A 16,098-nucleotide genomic window follows, 5' to 3' on the forward strand; every position below is an offset into this window, starting at 1 on the left:
TAAGAATTCCTCATATCAGTGAGGTCATATGATACATGTCTTTCTCTGATTGACTTATTTCGCTCAGCATAACACCCTCCAGTTCCATTTCTTGGAATACTTTTTCCTGACCAACATTTTACTAACTTCTTATCATATGAGTCTTTCCTTAGATTTCACTTGTTAGTCTTTCTAATTTTTCCATGGTTTAGATTCTCTTGTTACATCCTGAGCTTATCCACACTGAATTAAAGTTGCATATTGTATTTGTCTAGACCAGTGTTTCTCAACTGGGGCCTCCCAGGGACATTCGGCAATGTCTGGACCCATTTTTGTTTTTCACAATTAAGGGGATGCTACTGGCATCTAGTGGGTAGAGGTCCGGGATGCTGCTATAAACCCCTGTGGTCTGCAGGACAGCTGAATTAGTTTCAGAAGGTAATACTGTTTTATGTCGCACCTCTTTTAAAGATTTATTTATTTCAGAGAGAGAGCATGTGAGAGCAGGGGGAGGGAGAGGGAGAGAGAGAATCTCAAGTAGACTCCATGCTAAGATAATGACCAGAGCCGAAATCGAGTCGGAGGCTTAACCTTTTATGTTGCATTTTAAAATTTGTATAAAAATGTAATGTAGATGGGGTTCCTGGGTGGCTCAGATGGTTAAGCATCTGCCTTTGGCTCAGTTCACGATCTCTGCGTTCTGGGATCAAGCCCTGTGTCGGGCTCCCAACTCAGCGGGGAATCTGCTTCTCCCTCTCCCCCTGCTTGTGCTATCTCTGTCTCTCTCTCTCATGTGAATAAATAAAATCTTTAAAAAAATGTAAGTAGAATATATTTGATACTCACTTCCCATTAATATTTACTTCATGGTAATACAGATTTTCATGAGTCGCTATATCTTCTACTTGTGGTTTAAAGCCTTAAAATGTGTGTATTAAAAATAAGAGAATATTTCTTGGTAATACTTTTAGATGAAAATTAGAATGCTTTCAGGGAATATAAGGATAATTTCCAGTTACGTAGTTAGATTCTGTGCATTTATCCCCAAAATGTATTTATGTTGGTATGGTAAAGCATCCTCACTACTACATTTACCTTAAATGACCTGTTATAAATCAGAAATTTAAACTGTTTCATTATACTGGTAACAGTCTTTCATTTTGAGTATGCACATCTTGTCATTCATAAAACATGTAGCCAGTGCCTGTGATGAACCAGGCATTTAGGTGTTTGGGACACAAGCCAGTTCCTGCTCTTTCAAAAGAACTGAGGGAGAGATGATGTAATCCCACATGGACAGTGTAGCAGTGAATATACACAGTTCTTGGAGGGAGGGCCAAGCATGAGAGGGAATCCAAGCTATAGCAGGTCTCTTAGGCTAAGAATAAGGGGTAGACTTTATAGGCAGAAAGAATAGTTCGTGTATAAGTAAAGAAGCATAAAAGAACATGATACTTGTAAGGCAGTGTGCTTGCTTATAGCTTATGGTGCTTAGAGAATAGAGCATGTTAAAAGATGACTTTCAGAAAAAAGTAAAAACTGATTCACATACAGACATAAAAATGAGCATGTGTTAAGGATTTTGTTAAACTCATTCAGTGAACTAACTAGGCACGAAAAGTTTTAAAACATTCAAATTTAGGGGTGCCTGGGTGGTTCAGTCAGTTAAGTGTCTGCCTTTGGCTCCGAGCCCCGCATTGGGCTCTCTGGTCATTGGGGAGCCTTTTTCTTGCTCTGCCCTTCCCCCTCGCTCATGCTTTCTCTCTCTCTCTCTCTTTCTCAAATAAATAAAATCTTTAAAAAAATTAAAATTTATATGGAGCATTGGAATGTTGAAATAAATTATAAATGGAGGCAAAACTGTTCTATAGATTTGGGAGGAAGTCAGGTGAATCTCTGCCAGGACAGAATTTGCATGTCTTCTATTAGTTACTTACTATTTATAGATTTGTAAAATAGCTGCCTTGAATCAATCTGACAATGCATAGCTTTCCATTGGAGTACAGATTTTTTTTTCTACAGGAGTGGCAGGAAATTTAAAGTACCTTCCTGTGCCCTACCACAGACTTTGTACTGTATGCAGTAGGGAGCCAACAAAATTTTTGGATTAGGGGAGTGAAATCAGGTTGTCATTTAGATAAAAAAATTGAGGTGTCAGTTTACAGGATTAATTAATGAGGGAGTATTCAGTGTAGAGGAATGAGTTAGGCTTTTGCAGTGGCAGTAAGAGTGAAAGGGGAGGGGAACAGTCAGTGGATGTTAGGATGTGGAATACTTTAAGACTTATGCACTGATTAAAGCAGACAAGAAGATTTCTGGCCTAAGCAGTTGTAAGGGCAGTGGGTCATTTTATTGAAAAAGGGAATATAAGGAGAAGCAGTGTTTGGGGCAAGATAATGGCAGTTTTTGGATATGTGCCTTTTGAGATGATGTCGGGTACCAAGGTAGAAATGTCCATTATGCAGTTAGAAATCAGGTTTGGCACTCAGAAGAAAGATTGTGGGCTAATGATTTTAGCCTGGAAAACATTAGTTAAATTGGAATTTTTATAAGAATAAATAACTTCAACCAGGGAGGACTTAAGTATGGAGAAGAGGAAGAAGGCCAGGAACCTTGGGGGGCATCTTTATTTGCTTGATCTTCAGGAATAATTACATATGTCACAGGAGCATTATTATAATTTGGTTAAATATCAGTCTTTTAATTCTTAATGATGCCTTCTTATCTTAATTTGGGGAGGAGGGGCAGAGGGAGAGGATCTTAAGCAGGCTCCGTGCCCGGCATGGAGCCCAAGACCGGGCTCATTCTCACAACCCTAAGACCATGACCTGAGCTGAAATCAAGAGTCGAACGCTTAACAGACTAAGCCGCCCAGGGTCCCAGCTTCCCATACTTAGCTTAATTTTATCTTTCATTAACATCCAAAGCTGTTTTATTTATTCTTGGTTTATAGCCTGTTTGTAGTACAGCAAGAGAACCTGATTCCAAATTCTTAATCACTTTTTATTTCATATATTTCCTCATTTTAGATTTCAAGTTGAGAGAAACTTAGTTTGGAGCCTTGCACTAGTGTGAAAAGTGAGGTCACAGTGGGCAGAGAATGGGAAAAAGGAAATCACCTTTAGGTCCCTTGTAAAAGGTTGTTTATGCTTTAAAGCACTCTGAATTTCTGTAATTAATGTCAGTACCAAATGTATTCCAGACTCATGGGAGTGGGGCGGGGACTGTTCTCTGTTTTGCATTATTATTGTAACTAAGTTTGAGTTGATTCTACTGTTCAGTAATTGAAGGGACAACAGCCTCAATTTGTGTTCCCATTTTATTTACCTTTTTTTCACAATCTCATGGTTAATACAGCATTGCTTTCTCCCTATTTTATCCCATTCTTGGCTTATGGTTAATTGTGAGGTAGCAACCCCTTTCTGTCACTACTACCAATTCCATGGAGTTAGGAAGTACAATTTTTTAGGTTATTAAATCTGTTTATCTCATTTAAAAAAAATGCATACATATAGACTTTTGTAAATTATAAAATTCATTTAGAGAATATTGTGACAGGAATCTGGAGATGCTTTTGAAATTGGCCTTTCTCTTTTTATATTTACTAGTATTTGAGGTTTAAGATTCAGCGAAACACTGAAAATCTTACTTTTTTTTCCTTTTTAGATCATCCAATTATGATGGGTTTTGAGCCCCTTGTTAACCAGAGGCTACTTCCACCTACCTTCCCTCGATATGCAAAAATAATTAAAAGGGAAGAAATGGTCAACTATTTTGCAAGATTAATAGATAGAATAAAAACTGTTTGTGAGGTGGTCAATTTAACAAATTTACATTGTATCCTGGTAAGTACAAATCTCTGTTCTGGAATATGGTTTTGATTGAACAACAGAATAGTTTATCACTTTTTAGAGGCTGACTGTCCCAACGGTAAATAAAATTGCTTATTTTCCTTGATAGCTGGAGAATTAAGTGGTGTGTGTGTGTGTATGTTGTGTATTTGTTTCTATTTAATCTTCACAAGGATTATGTACTATCCATCTTAGAGATTAAAAAACTAAAGTTTAGATGATTCACCCAGGTTTTAAGAATGAGGATTTAAACCCTGGATTCTGTCTTCAAAACTTCTTATATGTAAATGTGTGTGTGCATATACACATCTATGTGAGTATGCATATATACATACATGTATATTTTTATACAAAAAATTAGATTATGGTATTTGTAGCCTGCTTTCATCACTAATCTCTGTATCATGAACATCTTTCTTTCCATGTCAACAAATACACATTTTTTTTACATTATTTAAATAGTTACATGGTATTTCATGTAAGAATAAGAATATATCACAGTTTTTTCCAGTCCATTCATAATTGAATTGTATTTAGGTCATTTTCAGTGTTCTACTGTTATAAATAGTACTAAAATGAGCTTGTCTGTAGGAACCTTCATATCATCTGCTTCCATCTTCCTTAAGATAAATTCCTAAACCATTAAGTTGCTGGGTGAAAGAGGATATACATTTTACGTATTTTGAATTAATCTTCTGTATGGGTTAAAATGTAGAAAGGCAATATTTCCTTAAGGTTAGGAAGGTAGAAAATATGCAATATAATACTGTCATTATTTAGACATAAGTACACTATTTTACACAACTCTGCAGAGAGGTACATAATTCCCAGCGCATGTCATTTTCTCTGTGAGGTCTTCCTTGTTGGTTCCGGGTTGCTTCTGTACCTGGATGCCTTGAGATGATGAAATACCTTGCTTACATTCCTAGAATTTGAACAGCAGCCACTGGGATATAGTTGATGGTCAACAAAGATTTGTGCTTCTATTTATGCTCTTTCTTGTAATAACTTTATTTTCCCCTCTAATTCTTTGTCATTAACGCCCAGCTTAAGTCTTCATTCCTTAGTGAAACTTTCACTGATTCTGTGTTTGTTACCTCCTTTCTGTTTGCTTTCTTTTTAGTAGTTTTGTCCTTATTCTATCTTAAGAATCATAGAATCTTAAAGGTAGAAAAGATCATAGACATAACCCAGTTCATTTTGCAATTCATTGTATAGCTAAACAAAGTAAGGTTTAGAGGGCTTGTAACCAAATTAGATGATTGGTTAGTGGCATATCTGGAATTAGAATAGAGACTTTTATTCTGCTGCTGCATCTGCTTTTTCTGATTCTTAATCGTTACATGAATATTTGTGTTCAGATTAAATGTAGGATTTTAGAAGGCGATCAGTGTGAATTGGAATAAGAAAAAATAATGCAGCAGTTGGAATTTGATATTCTGGCAGAGGGTTATGGATTGCCTTGTCAGGGAGGTGAATACTGTATGACATACCATAGTAGTGGGGAGCTGGGAGAGCCAGGCCTGGACTGCCAGCCCTGGATGTGAAGAGGGCATAGAAAGAGAAGAGTCTGGATCCCTGGAACACTTGGGACAGGAGTCAGTGGTGATAGTAGGGAGTGTGGCTAAGGCCAAGAATCGAGAAGATTGAAGTTAGAGAAAAGGGGGGCTCAAATATCTGGTGGATCTGCATAAGAAACCTGTTAGTATTAGGATAAAGTGCCAGATTGTAAGGTGTGCTTACATACAAAATAAATCATCTCTGGAAGATTGGGAATGGACATGAGCACACACACTGAAAAAGAAGTAAACATGAAAAATGCATACCCTTACTAGTAATTGAAGAAATGCATTTTTTAACAACTTGATTGGAAAGTATAGTAATATTTAATGTTGGTGGAGGGAAATAGTTGCTCTCCTATGCTTCTGTGGCTATTGCTCTCAAAAGTCTTAAAAATGTGTATATCCTGACCTAGCAACTCCCCTTCTAGAGATTTAGCATAAGAAAATCATCTAAGATATATGCAAAGATGAACTAAAGAGTATTTGGCTCATCATCATTTGTAATCTTGAAAAACTAGAAACAGTTTAAATGCCCACTGGTGACACTTCCCATCCTGTATAGTATGTGTAGAATATATGCCATACTGACATTAAAAAGCATGACCATAGGGGAAGGGAGGGAAATCTGAAGGAGGAGAAATCATGGAGGGAGATGAACCATGAGAGACTGTGGACCCCGGGAAACAAACTCAGGGTTTCAGAGGGGAGGTGGGTGGGGGATGGGGTAACAGGGTGGTGGGTATTGAGGAGGGCACGTGTTGTGATGAGCACTGGGTGTTATACGCAACTAGTGAATCACTGAACACTGCATCAAAAACTAATGATGTTATATACAGTGGCTAACAAGATAATAAAAAAACATGTTATAGGAAAATATTGACATAGGGAAATGTTTGTGAATGCCAAGTTATGTTTCAAAATAGATTATTCATTTTATACATTGTCACACACAGAAGGGATCATCAGAGATAGGTAAATTCAGTTTAAAAAAGATTGGAGTAACAAATACCGAAATGTCAGTTACAACTCTTTATAGTTTATGCTCTGCATGTTTCTGCATTTTCACATTCGAGTTTTATGCAAGATCAACACGGGTGGGGTAGTTAAGTAACTGAATTAACAGTTTGCAGCCATGTGTGCTGCACTGTAGAGAAAACACAGAGTAAGGGACCAGAGTAAACACAGGGAGATAAATTAAGAAACCATCATTACAGTCCAAGGGAGGGAGGATGGTAACTTCATTTAGAAGGATGGCAGGGAGATGATGTGGGTTGTCAGAGTTAGAGCTGTGCATGAACTAAAATTGATAGCATGTTGGTGTTGAATTAAATATGGGGCATGAGAGAGCTCTCAGGAAGGTCTCTGGATTTCTGACTTGGAGATCTTGATACACTCTGCTGTTCACCAAAATGGGGAAATTCTCAAAGACCTTTAGTCAGCCTAGGGTCTTACTGAAGCTGAATTTGAGGTGCCTTTGAGATATTTATGTAGAGATATTGAATAGATATTGACTATATGGATAGAATTTAGAAGTCAGTGCTAGATATGTAATTTTAGAACTATTACAGGTAGTTATTGAAGCATGAGTATGATGAAGATTGTGAGGGAAAAAGTATATGGCTTGAGAAAAGAAAATAGTCTGGAACTAAACTTTGAACCTACAGAGCAGACCAAGAAGTGGCCACAAAGGAAAAAACTCATGAAAGTCATTTAAAAAGGAAGGAAGTCCGGTCAAATACTGCTGAGAGGTCAGATGAAAGAAGTGAATAAGGTCCAAAACAAATGTCAACTGGATTTGGTGTCAGAGGACAGTTGTGACTAGAGTGAAAAGCTAGGCTAGTGGGTGTTGATGAGGAGGGGCCATTGATTAAGTAGAGACCGTTCAGTCAACTGTTTCAGAAAGTTTAGCTGAGAAGGCAGCGGTTGAGGGAGAAATGTGGAGCATGTGACAGTTTCTTTTTTAAGATGGGGGAAAATTGACTACTTAAATATAAATGGGGAGGATCTGGAAGAGAGGGAGAAGTTAAATACCTAGGACAGACAAGGATGGATGCTTGACAATGTGTAATGTTCCTGAAAAGACCGGAAAGAATGGAGTCATAGTACAAATGGAAGGTTTCCATTGTTAAAGTGGGCAAGGAAAGGATCTGGCTATAAATGTGGGTTCAGTTTGATAAAGTTTAGAGGCTGAAGTGGAGGGATTTCCTGTTGATAGGTGACTTAATTTTTTTTGTAATGTTAAATGGGAGGACATCTGTAGTAGAGAACATTGAGAAGTGTGAGCAAGGTATAAAAGTTAATTGTGAAAAAGTGAATTGACTAGAGAAACTTGGTAGGTTTTGGCAGAGCACCATTTAAATTGGGGATCACGAGTCTGGAAAACACACAAAAAATATGAAAATGATAAATAGCTACTATCCTATAATATACAGAAGCTAACATTGTAGTGTATTTTCTTACCTTTTTTCTTTTATCTCTGTATAAACCCTATATAGTTTCTCTAAGCATATCTTTTGGATGTCAGAAGAATCAGGAATAGTCAGTTTTGTGAATCCACTTGGCCTGGTTACTTGGTATTTATTTCTGTGAAGTAGGAAGTAAACTTCTGCCATTAGTTAGCAAATTATTACTGATGCTATTTTTTTCATGGTGTGCAAATTTAATATTGGTATCCACACAATTCTGTCGGTCAGTTAAAAAAAAGTATCCAAAATCATCTATTGTCCCATTGATACAATTAAGACAGGTCCTATAGAAATGATCCTTAGCTCTTTGTCATATTTTAACTCTGGTAGTATATAATTTCCAGAAGGTCTGGTAAAAAATTATATGCTATATATAAACATTTCCAGCTTTTATTTAATCTATTAATGACATTATTTTTTCTCTGTGTATCAGGATTTTTTCTGTGAATTTAGTGAACAATCACCTTGTGTTCTTTCAAGATCTCTGTTACAAGTAAGTTCTAAGAATATTGCAGTACTTCTTTAAACATCAAATTTTATGTGTCTTGACATTGTTTTATTGATTGCTGGAACAAAAGTAGATGCTTTTAAAGGATATCAACAGTTAGTGTTATATTTTTGTGATAGAAGTATTAGAATATTAGACATTCATCAAGATCATATCCTTGGCTATAAAACCTTAATAATTTAAAAACAATTGAAATCATACAAAGTATGCTCTTTGACTATTTTGGAATTAAACTAGTAACCAGTAACAAAGATATTTGGAAATTTTCCAGATATTTGAAAATTAACACACTTCTAAAGAGGAAGTCCTGAGGATAATTAGAAAATATTTTGAACTGAATGAAAATGAAAATATAACCTACAGAATCTGTGGGATATAATTGAAGCAGTGCTTAGAGGAAAATTTATAAGATTAAATGTTTATATGAGAAAAAGAAGAAAGTGGTTCCCAAAGGGATGGGGAGGGTAGGGAATGGGTGAAATAGGTGAAGGGGATTAAGAGATACAAACTTCCAGTTATAAAATAAATAAGTCACAAGGGGCGCCTGGATGGCTCAGTTGGTTAAGCAACTGCCTTCCGCTTAGGTCATGATCCCGGAGTCCCAGGATCGAGTTCCACGTCTGGCTCCCTCCTCAGCAGGGAGTCTGCTTCTCCCTCTGACCCTGCTCCCTCTTGTGCTCTTTCTCTCTCAAATAAATAAGTCACAGGGATGAAAAGTACAGCATGTGGAATATAGTTAATAATATTGTAATAACCTTGGTGACAGATGATAACTACACGTACCATGGTGAGTAGTACAATCACTGTGTTGTACACCTGAAGCTAATATAATATTATATGTTAACTATACTTCAGTTAAAAATTTTTTAAAAGAAAGGTCTGAATAATTGGAGCTTCTACAAAAAAAAGCAAATGAAACTCAAAGCAAGCAGAAGAAATCAGTAAAATAAGAAACAGATAAACAGTGAAGAAAATTGATGTAACCAAAAACTTGGTTCTTTTGAAAATATCAATTAAAGGGGTGCCTGAATGGCCCAGTTGGAAGAATGTGTGACTCTTGATCTCAGGGTTGTGAGTTCGAGCCCCATTGGGTGTAGAGATTACTTAAATAAACAATACTTTAAAAAAATTAACTGAGCCTTTAAAAAAAAGGAAAAAAGATATCAATAACATTGAAGAACCTCTAACTAGACAGAACAAGAAAAAAAGGTACAGATGAATAATAGCAGGAATGAAAAAGAGTACTACTACAGACCTGTAAGGGTCTGTAAAAGGTTATATGGGAAATATTATAAACAACTCATGTCCATAAATTCAAAAACATAGATCAAATGGACTAATTTCTTGAAGGACATTACCCAAACTCACAAAGAAAGAGATAACTTGAATGATCCTGTATCTATTAAAGAAATTGAATTCATAGTTTAAAATCTTCCAACAAAGAAAATTCCAGGTCAGTTCTGTACAGTCTGTTCCAGAAAATAGAAAAGCCAACAATACTCATATAAAGCCAGCAATATCTCAGTAGCAAAACCAAAGACATTAAAAGCATGGAAAATTATAGACATATTATGAGCATAGACAGAACAACCTTAAAGTATTATATCAAATCAACAATATATAAAAAAATAATACATCTTGACCAAGTTGGTTTTTTTCCAAGAATTCAAGCCTGGTTCAGCATTCAAAAATCAGTCAGTGTAATCCACCATACAATGTAAAGTCTCAGTAGATTCAGGAAAAGCATTTGACATAATTCAACCTCCATTCATGATAAAAACTCTCAGCAAAACTAGCAATAGAAAAGAATTTCCTTAACCTGATAAAGGGTATGTACAAGAAAATCTGCAGCTAACATCGTACTTAATGATGGAAGATTAAATCCTTTCCTCCTAAGATTGAGAGTAAAACGAGGATGTCCACTCTCTCTCTCCACTCTTTTTCAACATACTACATACAGATGGTCCACAACTTAAGAGGGTTTGGCTTATGATTTATAAACTTTATGATGGTGTGAAAGTGATGTGCATTCAATAGAAACCATACTTCATTATTTTGAATTTTGATCTTTTCAGTATGCAGTATAATACTCTCTCATGATGCTGGGCATGACCAGCGAGCCACAGCTCCCACTCAGCCACACAATCACAAGGGTAAACAACTGATTTAACCATTCTGTTTTTCACTTTCAGTATAGCATTCAATAAATTACAGGAGATATTCAACACTTTATTATCAAATAAGCTTTGTGTTAGATGATTTTGCACAACAGTAGGCTAATGTAAGTGTTCTGAGCATGTTTAAGGTAGGCTAGGCTAAGCTATGATGTTCAGTATGTTAGATGTATTAAATGCATTGCAACTTAAGAGTATTTTCAACTTACAGTGGGCTTATTGGGACATAAGCCAATCATCATAAGTTGAGGGAGAGCTGTACTGGAAATTTTAGCCAGTGGAAAAAGGAAGGAAAAAGAAATAAAAGGCATACAGTTGAAAAAGGAAAAAATACATTTTTATAGACAACATTATTTTCTATATAGAATGTCAAGGAATCTACAAAGAAGTTCCTAGACCAGATGGGTGAGTTTAAGAAGAATACAGGATATGAGGTCAATATACAAAAAGCAGTTGTATTTCTATATATTTGCAATGAGCAATGGGAAGTAAAACATTTAAAAACAGTACTATTTACAATAACACAGAAAATGAAATAATTAGGTATAAATCTAACACCTGTTTATAGGACCTATATGCTGAAAAACTACAAAATACTGGTGAAAGAAATCAAAGACCTAAATAAATGGAGAAATATACCTTGTTTGTGGATTGGAAGAATTACTATTTCTAAGATGTTAGTTCTTCCCAGAATTGATCTGCAGATTCAGAGCAATCTCAATCAAAATCATAGTATTTTTGTAGATGTCAACAAGTTGATTCTAAAATTTATATGGAAAGGCAAAGGAACTAGAATAGCCAAACCAACGGTGCAAAAAAGCAGAGTTGGGGAACTCATGCTATCTGACTGCAGGACAGGTGTGGTATTGGCAAAATGGATCAGTGGAACCAAGAGGGGAGTCTAGAAAAGTCCTACTCTTTAATTAGTCTTTTATTATATAGTACTATATACAATTATATAGTATTCTATAGTCATTTATATAGAATATTTCATAGTCCTTTATTAGTTAACATGGTCAACTGATCATTTATTAATATGGTCAGTAATTTTTGACAAAATACAAAGGCAAATCAGTGGAGAAATGGTAGTCTTTTCAACAATGGTACAAGAACAGTTGGACAGACATATGCAAAAAGATTGACTCAAAATGCATCATAAATCTAAAAGGTAAAACTATAAAACTTTTATAAGAAGGGATAGGAGAAAATCTTTGTGACTTTAGAAGACAGAATTCTTAGGTATGGCATCAGAAACAATTCATAAAAAATGATCAGTTTAGAACTTTAATTCTGTGGAAGACATTGTTAAGAAAATGAAAAGAGACTCTACAGAGTGGAGAAAATATTTGCAAATCCATGTGTGGCAAAGGACTTACATCATACAAAGAACTCTATAAACACAACAGTAAGAACAGACAGCCCAGCTTTTAAAATGAGCAACAAGTTTAAACACTTCAGTATGAAAACATACTGAACATAATTGGTATTAGGGATATGCAAATTAAAACCACAGTGAAATACCACTATCCATCTTTTATAATATCTTTAAAAAAAAAAAAAAAGAAAAATGACAATACCAAGTGCTGGTGAGGATGCATTTACTGACAAGAATGTGAAGTGCTACAGCCACTTTGTAAAACAGTTTGTCAGGTTCTTATAAAATTAAATATACAAATCCCACTCCTGCTTAATATTTGCCTACGAAAAGTGAAATCCTGTGTTCTCCTGGAAACTTGTCTACGAATGTTTATAGCTATTTGGTTCATGATCACCCAAAAGTGGAAACCACCCAAATGTGTTAGGAAATCAAGGAAGGGATAGTATAGCAAATATTAAAACACACTGAGGTCATTAAGGGGAGAAAATTAAATGCAAATTATTATTAAATAATTTATTACTTTAAATCATGAAATCTGTTTTTCCAATTTCAGAAAGTGTGTATGTATTCCAAAATGTTTATTAGAGACAAAGATTATCAACTAATATTGATAACCATTTGCTGTTTCATGATTTATGAAGCCCTCTTTCTTACATATTAGCTTATATGACATATTCAGACTAGTCAGTTCATTTTGACTAGTGTACTGTTACTACCCTGGATGTAGGAAATATATTTTCTTGTACATTTTTTTATTTTCCTTCATCAGAATGCATCTTAATAGGGATTAATAATTAATTCCCATTGTTGAAATAGTCATTTATTTATTGATTGATTTCCACCAGGTTTTTATACTTTAATCTCTTCTGTATTCTGCAGTATTTTTAAGAAGTATGTTCATGTCACAGTAAAGACAGTTATATGTACAGTATATTAAAATTGTGATAGCATTACTAATATATAACGTTTGTTTTAAGACCACTTTCTTGGTGGATAACAAAAAGGTCTTTGGAACCCATCTCATGCAAGACATGGTGAAGGATGCCCTTCGGTCTTTTGTCAGTCCTCCGGTGCTCTCCCCGAAGTAAGTACCCTAAGACTTTTTATAGTGTATGTATTTCTTAAAAGCCCCAATTCTCTGTGCTCCTTTATAGCCAAGGCATAAAAACTGTTGTAATCAAATCTTCATGTAAAAAACAAAAAACTCAGTCATATTAAAATTAATTGATTTCTGCTGCATATTATTTAGATTTAAACTGAGGTTTTTGTGAAGTTGACATTAGGCCCAATATGAGAAGAAAACCTTACAAAGAATTACCAGATTCAGTAAGTTGCATTGATTCTTACTGTGTGCAAAGCACTGTGTCAGGGAAGCACTTTGGGAATAATTATAAGAAAACAAGGTAAGGTCTCTTCTCAGTGATCTGAGTCTAGATAAAAGTAGAAAATGCAAATATTTGATCCTTGAGTTAGCATTAGAGCAGTGGCTCTACCAGAAACATGTTGCCATAAGAAGCTGGAAAGGATTACATGCAACAAGAAATCATCACTTGTGTTGGCATTTTGGAAAATGAGTAGAGCTTTTCCAAAGGGGAGGGAAGAAAGGTGCTGTTATTTCTCAGCAAAAAAACCAGCATGTCTGAAGACATGGGCATATGAATTATATATTTTAAGAACAGTTAGTGGTTCAGCACTTAATTTGTTGAATAAATCATGCCACATCTCACATAAAACCTTTTCCTTGCTTAACTTGGGTTTCCCAGAAGCAGATCCTGAGACAGTTCATATAACCTTAGAAAATGTTTCCAGGAAAAACCAGCAGGGTTGTGGACAAGTGGGAAATGAAAAGGAAGAAAACCACGCAGAGGTATACTTCATGGAAAGTAACTCTGGTTGGGTCCTGTTGGTGAACTGTGGAGACACAGTGTGGGTTGCAGCTCAGAGTTGTCCTTGTCAGGGACAAAAAAACAAGGGAGCCTGAGAATTTACCCACATAGGAATTAGTTAAGGACTGCCCCTGGGAAGAGGTAAATTCCCAGGCATTCAATGTTGGTTATATTTCCTGTTTCATTCACAGTAAAAGCCAAAGTCCTTATGATTGAGCCTAGGAGGTCCCATATTCTCTGGTCTAGACTCTTGTCCTGATGCCTCTCTGGCTTCATCATTTCTTACCCCTCTCTCCTCATCTCCCTTGCTTCAGCCACTTTGCCCTCCTTGTTATTCTGGGAACATAGAGGCTGGCTCTCACTCTACAGCCTTTACACAGAGTCTGGGGTGGAAGGTATTTTAAAGAAATGCCCAAGACTGACTCCTTCACCACCTTCAAGTCTGTTTAACTTCACCTCAGTAATGTCTGCTTTCATTAGACTATTTAAAAAGTGCATCCTCCATGCTGCCTCAGCACATCACTGCCTTTCTCCCATAACAACTATTTCCTTACATACTATATAATTTACTTCTTCGCTGTGTTTATTCTGTATGTACCCTACAATTCTTCATTATGTTTATTTCTTATTTCCCTCTCTGCCTTCTCCCTCCCACTCCTGTTAGAATATAAACTCCACAAGGGGGGTGCCTAGGTGTCTCAGTTGTTAAGCGTCTACCTTTGGCTCAGGTCCTGATCCCAGGGTCCTGGGATTGAGCCCCGCATCAGGCTCCCTGCTCCACGTGAAGCCTGCTTCTCCCTCTCCCATTCCCCCTGTTCGTGTTCCCTCTCTCGCTGTCTCTGTCAAATAAATAAATAAAATCTTAAAATATATATATATAAACTCCACAAGGTCAGGGCAGGTAGTTTTGGCTCTTTGTTCACTAATGTATGATAGGTGCTAGTACAGTGTCTACAGTATGAATAGTCAGCACATGATAAATCTTTGTTGAATGAGGGAATAAATAAATGTGAGTTGGATGGTTAAGATAGTTTGGGGTTAGACTCGAGAATTTTGAATGGTTTGGTAAAATACGGTCTTTATTTTAGGGTCATTGAGGAAGTGCTCAGGCTTTTAGGAGGGAATTGGCATAGTATAGTATATATTTTTTCATAGGAAACAAACTGGTAGTGATAATGGGGTCGAAGTGGTGAGCTAGGCTAATTGAGTACTACAAGTGAGAAATGATGAAGGATTAAACTCTGAGAATATAAAAGAGGACAGATCCAAGGAACATTTCAGAGGTAAAATTAATAGGACGTGACAACTGATTCAGCAGGGGAAGGAAAGGAATAAGAAGGGAACTAAGTTGTTTTAAAAATAAATGCAGAATGTGGTTCTATAAATGATATATGGTCATATCTGAAAATTTAGTGCATAAAATATGAAAAATAGTAAAAATCTCCTGAAATCTTACCTCTGAGATAACTGCATTTTGGTGACCATCACTGTAGATATCTTTGTGATACTTTATATATTTTAATGTTTTTATCATGAACTTTGAATTATTTTTTGTGGATTCCTTGTTTAAAATCAAAATTTTGAGGGCACCTGGGTGGCTCAGTTGTTAAGCGTCTGTCTTCGGCTCAGGTCATGATCCCAGAGTCCTGGGATCGAGCCTCACATTGGGCTCCCTGCTCGGCAGGAAGCCTGCTTCTCCCTCTCCCACTACGCCTGCTTGTGTTCCCTCTCTCGCTATGTCTCTGTCAAATAAATAAATAAATTCTTAAAAAATCAAAATTTTGGGTGCCTGGGTGGCTCAGTTGGTTAAGCATCTGCCTTTGGCTCAGGTCATGATCCCAGGTCGTGCTCCCTGCTTAGTGGGGAGCCTGCTTCTCCCTCTCCCTCTGCCCCTCCCCCATGCTTGTGTTCTCTCTCACTGTCTCTGTCTCAAATAAATCAAACCTTTAGAAATAATTTTTTTCCCACTCAAAGATACATCGTGAATTTATGTTTCACATTACCTGATGTAGATCTAATTAATTCTTTTTAATGGCTGCCAAATATAATACAAATGTATTCTATGGATTGGGGTTACTGGGTGGGAGCATGTGTACTTTTTTTTTTTTTTTAAAGATTTTATTTATTTGACAGAGAGAGATACAGCGAGAGAGGGAACACAAGCAGCGGGAGTGGGAGAGGGAGAAGCAGGCTTCCCGCGGAGCAGGGAGCCCGATGCGGGGCTCGATCCCAGGACCCCGGGATCATGACCTGAGCCGAAGGCAGACGCTTAACGACTGAGCCACCCAGGCGCCC

At 36.4% G+C, this 16,098-nt stretch overlaps 1 protein-coding gene across 2 annotated transcripts in view; it reads left to right on the top strand.

Annotated features, from left to right (window-relative positions):
* The window catches only part of NAA35 (N-alpha-acetyltransferase 35, NatC auxiliary subunit), a 94,675-nt gene that overhangs the window by 59,373 nt on the left and 19,204 nt on the right, over positions 1–16,098 (top strand). For both annotated transcript variants that reach the window (XM_006734940.3, XM_031029867.2), the window contains exons 12-14: positions 3,646–3,824; positions 8,291–8,350; positions 12,895–13,001. In XM_006734940.3, the coding sequence (XP_006735003.1) occupies positions 3,646–3,824; positions 8,291–8,350; positions 12,895–13,001 (346 nt within the window). The remainder of the gene's footprint in view (positions 1–3,645; positions 3,825–8,290; positions 8,351–12,894; positions 13,002–16,098) is intronic.

This window comes from Leptonychotes weddellii, chromosome 14, assembly GCF_054177405.1.
Source record: "Leptonychotes weddellii isolate Sample4059 chromosome 14, ASM5417740v2, whole genome shotgun sequence".
NCBI lineage: Eukaryota > Metazoa > Chordata > Mammalia > Carnivora > Phocidae > Leptonychotes > Leptonychotes weddellii.